The sequence below is a fragment of the Nomascus leucogenys genome, chromosome 16 (genome assembly GCF_006542625.1).
Source record: "Nomascus leucogenys isolate Asia chromosome 16, Asia_NLE_v1, whole genome shotgun sequence".
Lineage (NCBI taxonomy): Eukaryota > Metazoa > Chordata > Mammalia > Primates > Hylobatidae > Nomascus > Nomascus leucogenys.
The window spans coordinates 40,599,280-40,614,958 of record NC_044396.1 but is presented as its reverse complement, the minus strand read 5'-3'; the positions used below and the strand labels follow the sequence as shown (position 1 = coordinate 40,614,958).

General features: G+C 36.1%; 1 protein-coding gene across 4 annotated transcripts in view; it reads left to right on the top strand.

Moving 5' to 3' along the window:
• The window catches only part of PCMTD1 (protein-L-isoaspartate (D-aspartate) O-methyltransferase domain containing 1), an 84,543-nt gene extending 80,801 nt beyond the window's left edge, over positions 1 to 3,742 (top strand). For 3 of the 4 annotated variants that reach the window (XM_012508592.2, XM_003255948.4, XM_012508596.2), the window contains one exon: positions 617 to 3,742. In XM_012508592.2, the coding sequence (XP_012364046.1) occupies positions 617 to 984 (368 nt within the window). In that variant the 3' untranslated portion in view covers positions 985 to 3,742. The remainder of the gene's footprint in view (positions 1 to 616) is intronic. The other variant, XM_030795457.1, reaches the window with a different exon arrangement.
• The last annotated feature ends 11,937 nt before the right edge of the window (positions 3,743 to 15,679 follow it).

Below are 15,679 nucleotides of genomic sequence, written 5' to 3'. Positions count from 1 at the left end.
GCAACATAGTGAGATCCTGTCTCTACAAATAATTTAAAAATTATCCAGGTGTGCTGGCGTGCGCTTATGTCCCGGCTACTTGGGAGGCTGAGGCAGGAGGATCACCTGAGCTTGGGTGGTTGAGGCTCCAGTAAGCCGTGATTGTGCCACCACACTTCAGCGTGGGCTATAGTGAGAACTTGTTTCAAAACAAAAACTTTATAGGGGATGGGATCTCACATCTGTTGTTATGAATAAATAGTACTTTTCATGTGATTTATACATCAAAAAGTATAAAAGATACGCAGGATAGTCTCTCTCCTGGTCTTGTCTCCTTATTACTTCACGGTCATGTACCCTGTTTCTAAATTCTTATGCTTCCAGAGAACTTTTACGCATAATAAATGCCAACACACACACACACATGCCCCTGTACATTTTAACTTCTGTGCTGTCCATCAGTCCTTGGCATATAATGACTACTCCAAAACCTTTGTTAGATGAAAGGTAGAGTTTTCGTATTTTCTGTATTTTCTAAAATATGCTAAGAAACACATTTTGTTCTATGAAAAAAATGAACAGTAGATAATGTTTTATTTTTAATATTTTCTTTCTTGTGCTTTGTGTTTGTCTTTAGCTCCCTGTGCTGTCAGGAATCTACAGGACTTGGCTCGTATTTACATTCGACGCACACTTAGAAATTTCATAAATGATGAGATGCAGGCCAAGGGGATTCCTCAAAGGGCTCCACCCAAAAGGAAAAGAAAGAGAGTTAAACAGAGAATTAACACTTACGTATTTGTGGGTAATCAGCTTATTCCTCAGCCTCTAGACAGTGAGGAGGATGAAAAAATGGAAGAAGATAACAAAGAAGAGGAAGAAAAAGATCACAGTGAAGCGATGAAGCCAGAGGAGCCACCTCAAAATTTACTGAGAGAAAAAATCATGAAGCTGCCCCTCCCTGAATCTTTAAAAGCTTACTTGACATATTTTAGAGACAAATAACTTAGATCAAGAAGAAAGAATGCCTACTGATAATTCCTTTAGTCTTGAAAATGTAGCATTTGTTAGGAGTTAAAAGAGAATTATTTCTTTCACCAGAGCAAATTATAGTGGAAAAAAAATCACTTGTTTCTGTCAGTAACACAAATGATGTATTCAGTGAATAAAAGAACCCCTTTTATAAAATCTATTTTTCTTTAAATCTTGGAAAAATGTTGTTTTAGCTCAGAGTGATTTCAAAGTGGAATGCAACAGTAGTCAAGACTTGTGTACTATAAGTCCTTTTCTGATTCCTTACAGATTTGTAGTGATGAGGGTTAGATTTAATTTTATATATGGTTTAAATAATTGTTAAGCTTATATAACCTGATCTGAATTGCAGTTGTTTGCATTTCCTCTATGAAAACTTCATTTATCTAATAAGGAAATCAAATGCTTTGTAGACTATTTACCTTACTTTTGTTGCAATCACTGTTGTTGGGTTGCTGTATATATATCCCGGGCAATATATGAGTGCAATAACAATACAAGATACTGAATAATTTAGCTTTAAAAAATCCCACAAATTTTATGAAATTTTACAGCCCTGCTACTTTTGCTTTTGAATCTCTTGCCAAAAGACATGGGTAAAATATCTGCCTCTCTCATAGAGATTTTAAGAGCACAGCAAGTGAATTATTAAAATAGAAAGTATATACTTAATACAACTCTTTATATGGACCCTTTACATTTTCAGTATTTAAAAAAAATGAGGTTATCTTAACTCTCTAGAATTTTAAAAGTATATTTAGAATTGTTTTTTCTGTAGTTCAATGTATAAAGTATTTGGTTTTTTAAAAAAAGCAAAACCATTGTTATGTGTGACTCTTGACAGGACACAGAACGAGTGAATGAGCATGAGTGAGGCCACTTTCTTGGATGGCTGTAAGTAGCAGGGCCAGGGTAGACCTGGTCAGCGGATGCACTTTAGCAGATGGAACTTCTAGTTTATCTGAATATTTATCTTTGACAAGGTAGGGCTCAGCCTACATTTGCTTTTGATCTTTCTAGTATAAGAAATATTCACAGAAATTGTATGTAGATATCCTTTGTTTTGAAAATCCTGTTCAGAATCATAGTGTAATCTTTGGGACCTATGCCATGTTCATTTCACTCCTTCCCATATTTTTTGTGTTTCTTTTGGTAAAACTATAATGGTTTTCATTTTTTACTTAATATCACACAATTACACTGTCCATATTTGAGCTTTATTTTAGCTTATCAGTGATAAAAAACAGGTAGTAACTGCCATTGTTTGTTTGTTTTCCTAATAAGGCCTGAAAACAGCCATTCCTTGTTAAGAAAGTGTACAATGTAACATATTTGCTAGAGTTACGTGGATTATATATTTCTTAAAGGGAAAAATATGAGAGTATCATGGACTACCACCAGCATTATTATTACAGTAGTTACTCAGATTTGGTTAAGGAAGCCCAATCAATGTATAGTGAAAGGATTATTATCTCTCTGCTAAGATTCAGATATTGTTTCAGAAATCTCAGCTCCAGTAATTCCACAACATCTAAAAACAAGTGTTTGTGGTCATGTGTAAGCATGAAATTGTTCCAAGTAAGTGAGGATATTTTAGTTATGTGAAAGACAGTTTCATGGAAGGTATTTGTTTTATACCAGTGGCTGGGATGGTGGAGTTGGGGTTATTTCTACAGTTTTTCTTAGATGATTACTAAACTGTTAAGAAATGCCCCATATCATTTGTATCTAGGAAAGAAAAAAATCAGTTTCATACTGTTGTCATCTGTCAGAAATGTTCATTTTATTTTGAATTAAATGTGGCTTTTCAAGTTACCTTGAATTCCTGGTGACCACGTTTTTATCTGGAAAACCTGGGGAAAGTTATCTGTCCCATCTCCCCTGCCTTTTTTTTTTTTGGTTGGAGCTGCTGTTTAGATGATACTTTTACTATGCAGGAGAGAGTTTTTGTTAAGGATATATTTGAAGATTGGCTTTTCCATATTGTCTTTCATTCTTTGACCGTGGCAAAGTGTACAGTAGATTTTCATGATCATTGCATATTTCTTGTCATTGAAATGTATCTTTTATGTTTTTAAATGCATTCATTTTACACTTGTGACTTTATCATTGACTTTAAGAGGTAGAAATAAAAAATGAAAATTAAAGCTAAAGCCTTTTTATCTATTAATGCAGATATATTAGAATAAGAATATTTTGGGTTTGTGTTTATTTTTTAATGAATTTATGTTTACTTGAGTATGGAAAATTATGCTTTATAGGTGGAAAAGTAGCAAATAAAGATTAAGTAAAAGTAAGTGAAAATGATGGGGAATATAGTATTGGAATTTTATAGCCAGATAAAACAATAAGTATCATCTAATTTGGGTGTTTATTTTGCAGATGAGAAAACAGACCTAGAACTGTGGCATGTTTTGCCTGAAACATACAGTGAGTTAGAGACAGGGCCTAAGATAGCTTCTAGCATCAGATCAATCCCAAGAATCCATCAGCAACCTCAGACCTACCCAAGAAGATAATTTAAATCTATACTGCTTATTGGTCAATATATTTGGTTCTAGTATTAATAAAGAAAAATGTTATTAAAATAGCATACATGGTGGTAAAATAAAATACAAAAAGTGTATGTTGATTTATAGCTGTTTGAGATGATAAAAGTGAAGCAAAGCCTGTTAAATCATTGGAAGACTTGGAAAATTATTTTAAATAAACAATTACATATAATTAAGCATTCTTCTCCCATGGCCTGACTTTTATGTTTGTCTTCTTCTTTTTAAATTTAGGCAATCTCAGTACACCTATGGATATGCTCAATTATGGCATACAGTTGTCTTTATTTGGACATCTCACTGTCTTTTGACTGTTGCCACCTCTGAAGAGTATGGAAGTTTTTTAAAATTTATTTTTATAACATATTCAGTAAGTAGGGAAATTTATAAAATATTCATGAAGTATAAGAAATAATTTAGTGTACATGTAGGTACGTGTGTGTACCCATTAGGTTCAACTAATAGCTTTACAGTCTCCTGTGTGCCCCTTCCCAACCACATCTTAATCCTTCCCTTCTCAGGAGGAGGGATTTTGTGTTTATCATAATCTGCCTTTTTGTTCTCAATCACATGCCTGCATCTCTAAACAACGTATTTGGCTTCATACATGCTAGGATCCTACTGTACGCATTCAGCAGCTCTCTTTTTTACATTACCTTTCTGAGATTGCCCCATATCGTATGTTGTTCTGTTACACTCACACTTCACAGTTTGTTCTACTCTTGGTGGACATTTTTTGTTCCCTCAGATAGTTCAGTTGTGAACATTCTTTTATATGTCTTGTGACTACATGTGTGAGAGTCTGCTTAGGGTGTACATCTAGGAGTAGAATTACTGGGCCATAGGAAATCATTTCTATTCACTTTTACCTAGATGGTGCAAATTTGCTTCCCAAAATAGTTTAACAGTATGTTTCTTCTAGCAATGTTTAAATGTCCCAGTTATTCCACATCTTCACCTACACATGACAGACTTTTGCCTGTTTAGTAGTGTGACATATCTTCTTAGGGGACTTTGTTACTTATGAAGGTTATTTATTAAGGGGGTTTTATCTTCAAGTGTTTCTTGGTTTTAGGATTCCTTTCTGCAAAGTGCTGTTCAAGTCTTTTGTAAATTTTTTTATTGGGTAGTTTCTTTTAAAAAATTGTTTTGTGGGATTTCCTTTTGCAGTCTAGATATTATTCCACTGTCAATTATATGTGTATTCCACTGTCAGTTATATGTGTTGCAAGTATCTTTTCTCAGTTTATGGTTTCTTACTCTGTTTATGGTGTTTTTGATGAATTGACATTTTCAATTTTAATTGTCAGATTCATCTTCCTTCACCCTCAGTCGCAAGGTCATGGAAATATTAACCTATATTTTCTTACAGAAGGTCTGTGATTTTGCCTTTCACTTAAATCTGCACAATAGCTGAAATTGATGTTTGTGTATGGTGAGAAATAATAGTCCAGTTTCTTTTTTTTACTTTATTAATCAACTGTTTGAGGACCATGTTTTGAAGTTTCTTTTTTCTCCTCTGATCTGCAGTGTTAACTTTATCGTAAGTTTTCATATATTTTCGCCATGTGTCTAGGCTTTCTTTTTTGTTTTATTAGTCAGTTTATATAACCCATTGCCAACACTACACAGTTTTATTTACTGGAGATTTACAATCATTTTTGATCTAGGAAGATAAATCCCTTCACTTTATATGCTAGGAGTTTCTTGAACCTGTGGACTGTAGACTTTAATATAAATTTCAGAATTGGCTTCTCAGATTACCTACACACACACACACACACACACTCCTCTTTGGCAGTTCCTTGAGAATCACTTTGAATTTATAGATCAGTTTATGCAAGAATTAACATGTTTATGATATGGAGTCCTCCAGTCCATGAATATGGCACTTCTTTTTTTTTCGTTAGGCCTTATTAAGTATGGTTTGGCTCTAAGATCTAATATCTTTTGTCAGATTTAGTTGCAGATATTTTATATTTTTCAATGATGTTGTAGTTTATTAAAATTGTATTTTATTCCTTTTATTGGTTTTTGTACATTGATTAAATCCAATACTATCTCTTTTGATTGTTTCAGGTTTTCTGTATAGGAAACCATATATTTGAATAAATTTTAGACAGTTTTTTTTTTCCTCTGGGTTTTTTTATTTTACCAGATTTGCCAGTTGTGGCCTCCAGTGTAACGGAATAGTGATAAGCAAGAGCAGCCTTATTTCTTTATTTTAGTTTTTTAATTTTTCCATAGGTTATTGGGGAACAGGTGGTATTTGGTTACATGAGTAAGTTCTTTAGTGGTGCTTTGTGAGATTTTGGTGCACCCATCACCAGAGCAGTATACACTGCACCCTATTTGTAGTCTTTTATCCCTCACCCCCCTCCCGTCCTTCCCCCTACATCCCCAAAGTCCATTGTATCATTCTTATGCCTTTACATCCTCATAGCTTAGTTCCCACATATCAGTGAGAACATAGATGTTATCACGGTATTTGATTTTCCATTTCTGAGTTACTTCCCTTAGAATAATAATCTCCAATCTCATCCAGGTCGCTGCTAATGCCATTAATTCGTTCCTTTTTATGGCTGAGTAGTATTCCATCATATATATATATATATATATATATATATATATATATATATATAAACTGTGGTATATATATATATATATACACACACATACATACATACCACAGTTTCTTTATCCATTTGTTGATTGATGGGCATTTAGATTGGTTCCATGATTTCACAATTGTGAATTGTGCTGCTATAAACATGCATGTGCAAGTATCTTTTTTGCATAATGACTACTTTTCCTCTGGGTAAATACCCAGTAGTGAGATTGCTGGATCAAATGGTAGTTCTACTTTTAGTTCTTTAGGGAATCCCACACTCTTTTCCATAGTGGCTGTACTAGTTTACATTCCCACCAGCAGTGTAGAAGCATTCCCTGATCACTGCATCCACAGCAACATCTACTGTTTTTTTATTATGGCCATTCTTGCAGGAGTAAGGTGGTATCGCATTGTAGTTATGATTTACATTTCCCTCATCATAGTGATGTTGAGGTTTTTTTTCACGTTTTCATGTTTGTTGGCCATTTGTACAACTTTTTTTTGAGACGGAGTCTCGCTCTGTCGCCCAGGCTGGCGTGCAGTGGTGCGATCTCGGCTCACTGCAAACTCTGCCTCCTGGGTTCACGCCATTCTCCTGCATCAGCCTCCCAAGTAGCTGGGACTACAGGTGCCTGCCACCGCGCCTGGCTAATTTTTTTGATTAGATTTATACATCTTTTGAGATTGTCTATTCATGTCCTTAGCCCAGTTTTTGATGGGATTTTTTTTTCTTACTGATTTAAGTTTGTTGGAGATTCTGGATATTAGTCATTCGTTACACATACAGATTGTGAAGATTTCCTCCCACTCTGTGGGTTGTCTGTTTACTCTGCTGACTGTTCCTTTTGCCATGCGAAAGCTCTTTAGTTTAATTAAGTCCTGGCTATTTATCTTTGTTTTTATTGCATTTGCTTTGGGTTCTTGGTCGTGAAATCCTTGCCTATGCCAATGTCTAGAAGGGTTTTTCTGATGTTATCTTCTAGAATTTTTATAGTTTCAGGTCTTATATTTAAGTCCTTAATCCATCTTGAGTTGATTTTTGTCTAAGATGAGAGATGAGGATCCAGTTTCATTCTCCTGCGTGTGGCTAGCTGATTATCCCAGCACCATTTGCTGAAAAGGGTGTCCTTTCCCCACTTTGTTTTTGTTTGCTTTGTCAAAGATCAGTTGTCTGTAAGTATTTGGGTTTATTTTTCTGAGTTCTCTATTCTATTCTGTGGGTTTATGTGCCTGTTTTTATACCAGTACCATGCTGTTTTGGTGACTGCGGCCTTATAGTATAGTTTGAAATCAGGTAGTGTGACATCTCCAGATTTGTTCTTTTTGCTTAATTAGTCTTGCTTTGGCTATGTGGGCTCTTTTTTGGTTCCATATGAATTTTAGAATTGTTTTTTCTAATTCTGTGAAGAATGATGGTGGAGCCTTGTTTCTTATTTTACTGCCTTTGTATAGTCATTTTTAAGTAAATAGCATGGTGTGTTTACAAAGAATGTTCTGCAGATTTTCATTGTAGTGTTCTATTAATGCTAATGGAATGAGTTAAAATTGTGTTCAAATTCAGTATACCCTAAGTAAATTTGTGTGTGTGCCCACATCATCTATGAACTGTGGAGAGAGACCTGGCAAAAGCTCTCATTTTGATGGTAGAATGTCAGTTTTTTTCTTGTAATTCTTTTGATTTTTGCTTTATTTCGGTGCGATAATATGTGGATTATGTCCATTTGGTGATTTGAACCTTTAACATCATGTAGGAGCACTCTTTAGTAATATTCTTTGCTTCAAAGTCTATTTTGTCTGATACTCATTCAGCAGTTTTCTTTTGGTAAGTAGTCACCTAGTATATCTTTCTATTTTTATTGTCAACCTTTTTTGTATCCTTATGTTTTAGGTGTGTTTCTTATAAACAACATATAGCTGAGTTTCTTAAAAGTTACTCTGGCAGTCTTTGAATTTTACTTGAAGCATTGCATTCTTTTCATTTTCATTGTTACTGTAGAGTGATATTTTGTGCTATATACCTATCAAGTTTTTTTTTCTCCATTTTTTAGGATTGATGATTCTTTTGTTTTTTGTCCATTATTAGTTTGAAAGTTATATGTTTATTTTTTCTGCTCTCAGTGATTACTCTCGACATTTTAATTCACTCACCTAACTTACAAACTTCTAAAGTTAGTTACTTCCTACTTGATACAAGCCACTTTAGAATACTTCGATAAACTCTGGAGTCATTACCTCAAAATCATATGCTAGTCTATTGTGTTTGAACTATATAATTTTAAGCCCCTTTGGTACACCATAACTATTATTTATCTAACCAATGCTTAGTTTTACTCCCACTTCCACTTGTTTTTTGCTCATTATTCCTTCTTCATTTTGGACCATCTCAATTTCCTTTTGCCTAAAGTACATCTTTTCAAATTATTTTAATGAAAGACTGTAGCTAACTCTTATTTTTTTCTGTCTGAAGGTGTTTTATTTTGACTTTGTTCTTGAAAAAAATGTCCATTTGTTATAGAATTTTAAATCAACACTTTAAAACACAAGAATTTTGATTTCTTTGCATTCTGGCTTTCGTTGTAGCTATTAAGTCAACTGACAGCCATTCCTTTGAAGGTCATCTGTCTTTTATTTCTATGTGCTTTAAAGATTTCATCTTGACATTGTTAATATTATTGTCTTGGCACTGTTAATTTTCTGTAGTTTGATATAATGTGCCTGGGTATGAATTTCTTTTCATTTATTCTGCCTATTCTTGTAGCTGTGGGGGTTCATCTGTTTCATCAGTTCTAGAAATTCTTGGCTGTGTTTTTTCTTACAAATGTTGTCTCAACTTTATGTTTCTCAGCATTGAAATCTAGATTTCCTTAGATAATATCTTCCTATCACGAATCTTCTCTTTAGTTGCTTTAAATCTGCTGTTAAACCCTTACATCGAGTTTTAATATTTGTTGTATTTTAATTCATAGTTCTGTGTTTTCAAGTCTGCCTGGTTGTTTTTATAGTCTTCTACTCTTTATTAATATGTTCAACTCTTAAACATACTGCCTAATTCTGTTCTGTGTTGGATTCCAGTATGTGAACGCTTAAAGTGGGCTCATGCTCGTAAGGGTTGATGGCTAGCTTTCATAACACTGTTTCTGTTTCTTTTAGATTTTGTGGGTTTTGACCGAGCCTGTATTGTAAACTGTGGGAATTATTAGAGGCCCCAGGTTGTTTTTGCCAAGGAGCAGTGCCAACTTACGACCTTTTTAAATGCTCCACTTAAAGTTTTTTGTACCATACAAGTAGAGTGGCCCGAAAATCCATGTGAAGGCTACTTTGGAGATAGCACGCCTCCAGGAAGATTTGTTTGCTGCCTCCCATAGCAAGCTTTGAAATAGGTCATTTTACTTGTGTCTTCTGGGTTGTATAGGTGGGTGGGTGGAAGTGGAGGCAGGGGGCAGGTTTATTTCTAGTTCATCCTTAAGATATGGCTGCAGCTTTGTACAGGAGATTTTTGAAATAAGACTCTCTTGTAAGAAAGGACTTTTCTTTTTCCTGTATCCCTGCTACTCCAATTCCTGCAGTTCTTTTCACAGGGTTGAACAGACAGTCTCAAGCTGCACCGGCCTTCATTGTTTACCCACCTTGCTGGCTTCTTATGTTCACTTCATTTTTTGGTCTCTTGTATATGTCTTACTGATTTCCTCAGTAATAGCACATTGATGCATTTATACAATTTTAAAAGTATTTTAATAAATTAGCGCATTTAGTCGTTTTCAGCTGGAAAGTTGTCCTAAATCACTGTCCAAAAGGACTTGCGATCATGAGCAAGGGCCATGCCTTGCAGTTCTTAGTCGTGTACTGACAGTTGGTAATCAGTAGATTTTTTTTTTTTTCATTCAACATAAGTTTAGGTTTCTAAAGTGGAAAGTTTTTTGTATTTTTTTTTTCCTGTAAAAAAAATGCTTTATGGGCCGGGTGCGGTGGCTCACCCCTGTAATCCCAGCATTTTGGGACGCCAAAGCAGGTAGATCACAAGGTCGGAGATCGAGACCATCCTGGTCAACATGGTGAAACCCCGTCTCTACTAAAATACAAAAAATTAACCAGGTGCGGTGGCAGGCGCCTGTAATCCCAGCTACTCAGGAGGCTGAGGCAGGAGAATCGCTTGAACCTAGGAGGCAGAGGTTTCAGTGAGCCAAGATCACGCCATTGCACTCTAGCCTGGCAACAGAGTGAGACTCCATCTCAGAAAAAAAAAAAAGCTTTATGAATGCAAGATTTTTTTTTATAATTCGAACTGAAAACAAGGCACAAAAGCTTGCAGAATTTCTTCCCTTCTACCTAATTATACACCCTTAGCTCAATGACTTTTAGAACCGCATGTCTTGCCTTTATCTCCCTCCTGAACTTACATATTTCTGAGCCCCTACCCTTTTTAAGTCTACTTTATGAATGCAAGATATTTTTATATTTTTATATTTTATATATTTTATATTATTTATATTTTTTGAATTTTATATTTTGAACTGCACACAAGGCACAAACCTGCAGGTCTTGTCTATGTCCTCCAAATCACAGGCACTGCCAAGAGCATAGTGGTTGTTGGGGGGGATTTAAAGGAATAAATTTCCTTTTTTGGCTTTATTGGTATACTCGGACAATAAAAGTCATGTGAAAAATGTCAAATGTAAAGTTTAAAATAAATCATTCTTGTTCATGGAGATTAGTTTTTTAGATCTTTTTACATTTTAATCTCCCCAAAATCACATATTTAGATATGAACATTTTGCCAAAAGAGGGCAGTATTTGCCTACAGTAGAATGTAAAGGGACTGAAAAATTTCTGCAGAGAGAAGGATGAACTTATTTTCCTCCTAAGATTGGTCTACTAGTCTGATCATCTGGGATTGACCATGCAAGTTTTAATTTGTTTTCTATTACTTTTATGTATTTAAAACATTTTTGTTTGAAAATGTTAGTCTTTAAAGATAAAGCCAAAAATCTGTTTAAAAATACCTGCTTACAGAATGACCAAAAAGTAGATGTTTTCATCTTTATTAAGTTTTCACACACATCCCCAACGAGGTGCTGCTCACTTCAGGGAAAGATGGCCAGTTCAAACTGCTGATGAAAAGTCTGCAGCCAGCAGGGCCACTGCTGCCAGCGTGTCCTGAGGGAGCTTGCACCTGTTTGACTTTACATATACATAGGTTTGTCCATCAGTTGTCTCCTCTTCAAGGAGGTATGTAAGTTCATGGTTTTAAGCATATAAATTTAAACGTTAAATATTAAAGGAAGAAATCAGAAGTAGCCCGTTTGATCTTACATGAGTGAAATGTGTTGGGTTTCAGAAGCAGAATACATAGAAGGAAATGAAACCATTTTTTTTAAAGAGCATAGTTTGGAATAAGGAAAGAATATGTGCACCTAGATGAACGAATTAGAACTCTGTCTGCCCTTTAGGGTTTGGTAATGTTACCAGATAAAAAAGAAGAAAAGCTGTTCTGCATTGTTTCAATACATTCTTAATTAACTTGGGCTTCAAAAGGACAGCTGGAGGCTAAGAGGCCGGGTTTTTTCATCAAATGTGCAGTGGAAGCAATTTTGGAAAAGTTTGTTTGCATTATGCTGCCTAAAACACGGTGTTCTAGAAAGAGGCTTTTGCATTGAAAAGCTTCTCGTCCTTGCCTCTGGGAGTCTAGTGCCTCCTAGAGCTGCTTGTGCCTTCAGCCCTGTAATGTGATACCCCTCCTCCTGGATTGGTCAGAGGGGTGTCCTTTCCCTGGGAGCTGCTTTCCACCACGGCTCCCAAACTTGGCTCAGTCCAGCAGCCACCATCACCACCACTGCGGTTGCTGCTGCAGCTGCAGCTGCTGCTCTGCCTCTGGCTGCTTCTTCGCGTGGCCAGCAGCGAATGGAGCGATGGAGTCCAGACTGTTCTGCTGGACAACTCTCTTTGTCCTTGCCGGGTGGTGCCTGCCAGGGTTGCCCTGCCCCAGCCGGTGCCTTTGCTTTAAGAGCACCGTCCGCTGCATGCACTTGATGCTGGACCACATTCCTCAGGTACCACAGCAGACCACAGTTCTGTAAGTTCCCATAAATTCCCCGGAAACCCTTTTCCCCAATGCTTCATTGCTTCTCTGCTAGGACCTGTGTCCTTTTAATTTACGATTCCTAATGCTCTCCCTGCTTGTATACTTAGAAGAGGCTTTTCACTTTTCAAACAATTTCGTGGTTCTGCTCTGTTAGAGTAGAAAATGTGAGCAATGATGAGTTGACATAAATATATTTGTTTTGGATTCAGTTCTCTTCCAGTATCTTCCAGAACTTACCATTGAGAATTCTCATCTTCATTCTTCCTTCAATAATTTTCCTGCATACGTTCTCGATTTATTCCTATTCATCCTCTACTCCCAAATCTTTGGGCCTCTTAAATGGTCAGCACGTGTCTGCCCCATTTGGAAGGAACTAATTTAACTTTAGAGTGTGGTTTCAATTGATTATGTGCTGACAAATCGTTAGGCTTTGTACTGTGTGTACCTCCTCAGAAGGTGAAGTCCTGAGCCCTCAGCACTTGAAGCACTGTCTGTCTCCAGAACAGACCCTCAAATGGTCCAGTAGAGTTCTTGAATGCTTAAAAGCCTCGTGGAGCAGCCGCTTAGACTAATCGGCATGTAGGAGGCATTACGGGATAGTAGGGCAAACCAGAATTTGGGAGTCAAACAGGTCTGAATTCAAATCCTATCTTCTCATCTTTAATATTCAGATAATAAACCCAAGCATTTAAATTTATTTAGATTAAATTAAGTCATAATTAGATAATTAGAAGGGCAAATCACCACAAAAGAAGAAAAGGATCTGTTTCTAGGGTCTGTTTTTAAAGAAAAAAAAGACAACAAATTCAAAAATTTAAGAAAAAATAAAAGAAGAAAAGAAAAAATGCTGAAAGATGCAGACTAAAGAGGTTTCCTGCTCTATAATAAATATTTTGTGGGTTGTGTCGTGTTCATGGAAGACAAAACTGCTTGCAGTGTTTCAAGTCCATTCTTGGGCAGAGGGAAATAGCTTAAAATTCCTGGAATTTTGAGATATAAATGTTTAAGAGGATCATTGCCACACATTTGTCAGTCATAATCATGAAATGAGGACTTGGTAATAAAAAGTCCAATTTGATGGTATTTACATAGAAAATGACATTATCCATAGATTTTCATTTCTATAAAGCATTTCATTAATTTTATATGCATGCAAATATCAAAATAAGTCTTACTGTAATAACTAAAAAGATTCTTGAACTTGGGAGCACTGCTTATTGCTATGTGGACAGCACAGTTCTGCAAGTGCCTTCGACTCAGAACCAACCATTTGTCCTTTTGTAATGACAGTTTTTTGGTAGATAGCAGCAAAGCCTTGGAGAAGGGGCTGCTTGTCTAATCAAGTGTCTTGGAGCTACGTGAGGTACAACTCGACCAAATTTTGTTTCCTAGGTGTTTCAAAGAAGAGATTAGCACCCATTAGACACACACCTCTAAGTGTAATGAGCAGAACTGAAATGATGTTGTCAGTGTTGTCATGCAGAGCCTTCCTCTATGTTTAAAAATAAAGCTTAATTGTGGATTCTCAGGCCCTTGGCCAGATCCCTGTCTGGGAGTCTGGTGCCACCACTTGCAAAATGTGTTGCCTTGGACAAATTCTCAACTTCTTGGTGTCACAGTTTCCTAATCTGTAAAAATGGAGATGCTAACAGTGTTTGATATGGTTTTGATCTGTGTCCCCACACAAATCTCATGTTCAGTTGTAACTCCCAATGGCAGAGGTGGGGCACAGTGGGAGGTGATTGGATAGTGGGGGCGGATTCTCATGGTTTAACACTACCTCCCTTGGTGTTGTCATGGCGAGAGTGAGGTATCACAAGATCTGGTTGTTTAAAAGTATGTAGCTCTTCTTGCCTCCCTCTTCCTCTTGCTCCAGCCATGTGAAGTTCTCGCACCCCCTTTGCCTTCTGCCATGATTGTAAGTTTCCTGAGGCCTCCCCAGAAGCCAAGCAAAAGTTGCTGTACTTCCTGTACAGCCTGCAGAACCATGAACCAATTAAACCTCTTTCCTTTGTAAATTACCCAGTTTCAGGTATTTCTTTATCACAGTGTGTGAAAACAGACTGATGCACAGTTCACCCTATTGGTTATTTTGAAGATTTAATGAATTAATGCATTTTAAGTACCTAGAAAATTGTTTATCTCTAGTAAACACTATGGAAGTTTTCACTATTAGTATCATGTTTGTAATTCAGGACAGGAATTACAAACTTAAATATCTCTGGGAACCTGCTGGTAAATAATTTGAGGGAAGTGGGGTAGATGAAAGACAGACTCCTGTGTGATGAATAGCAACTAGCCTGAAGCTTGGAGTGTGTGGGGATGGTAATGAAGGCAGAGGCAGCTCTTGCTAATGGGCAGCCAGCTACTTATCTAATTGATGGCCTTTGGGGATTTGGGCCATAGTTTCAAGAAAATATGGAAGCCAAAAGTGACATTCCCTAGCTTTTCAGTATTAGCAGCTAATTACATTTGTAGGAACGGAAAGGCAAAAATACACAAGCCCAACCATGCATATTTGTAGGTTGCTTTTTGCCTAGGACCTTCAGTTTGTGACTTCTACTAGATCAATGATATAAAAGCTGAGAAGTATATGTAAAGCCTGTAAAAATTGCTCCTCTACTCCTCTGGGGCTAAAAATCCTTGATGTAGGATTGCATTTTATGTCAGCAATATCATGAAAGATGACAATAACAATTATGAAAAAAAGCCAATTAATTTTTGAAAACTAAGGCAAATGGAAGCTGAATGAATTTCTCCCCAGCAGCAGAACCAATAGCTTTTGTTAAACCACTCTTATGTATGTTTATTGTCATTGTAACATGGAAATGATGTAAATAATATATTTAGCTCTGCAAATGGTCAACATGCTTCATAAATGCTAATTAGTAGTAGTGTTAAAATTTCCTTTATTTTTTCCATTTTTACATGTTTTAAAATTTAACGTGAATGCAGAAAATATTTTCCTAAATCATAGATAAGAAAATTGTGTTATTTTAAAGATTGGTTACAGTTGATCAGGGTTTTAAGTTTAGAAAAATGCAAAACTATCCCTCCAAATTTTAATTTCATTCCGCCTATAAAGATATCATTGTGTTTCTAAACTAATATCATTTACCAAAAAGCCTGCTGCCATTGAGAAAGTCTCACTCTTCGTGCTGTGGATTTTAGTAAAACAAATCTTTCAGAATTAGAATTTGCAAACAAAAAAATGTCCAGTAATGAACACAGCATCTTTAGCGAGCCTGTTCAGTAATCAGAAGCCGTGTATGGTGAGTGTGATTTGACTCCATCCTATCCCAGGGTCATTAGGTTGTACTTTCCTAATTTCCTTAGGTACTGGTTAAGAAATAGACTCAGTGACTGCAAATTGAACATGCTCTAAAAACCATCTTGATTATATTAGAAAAAGTTTTAAGCTTAGGGCTG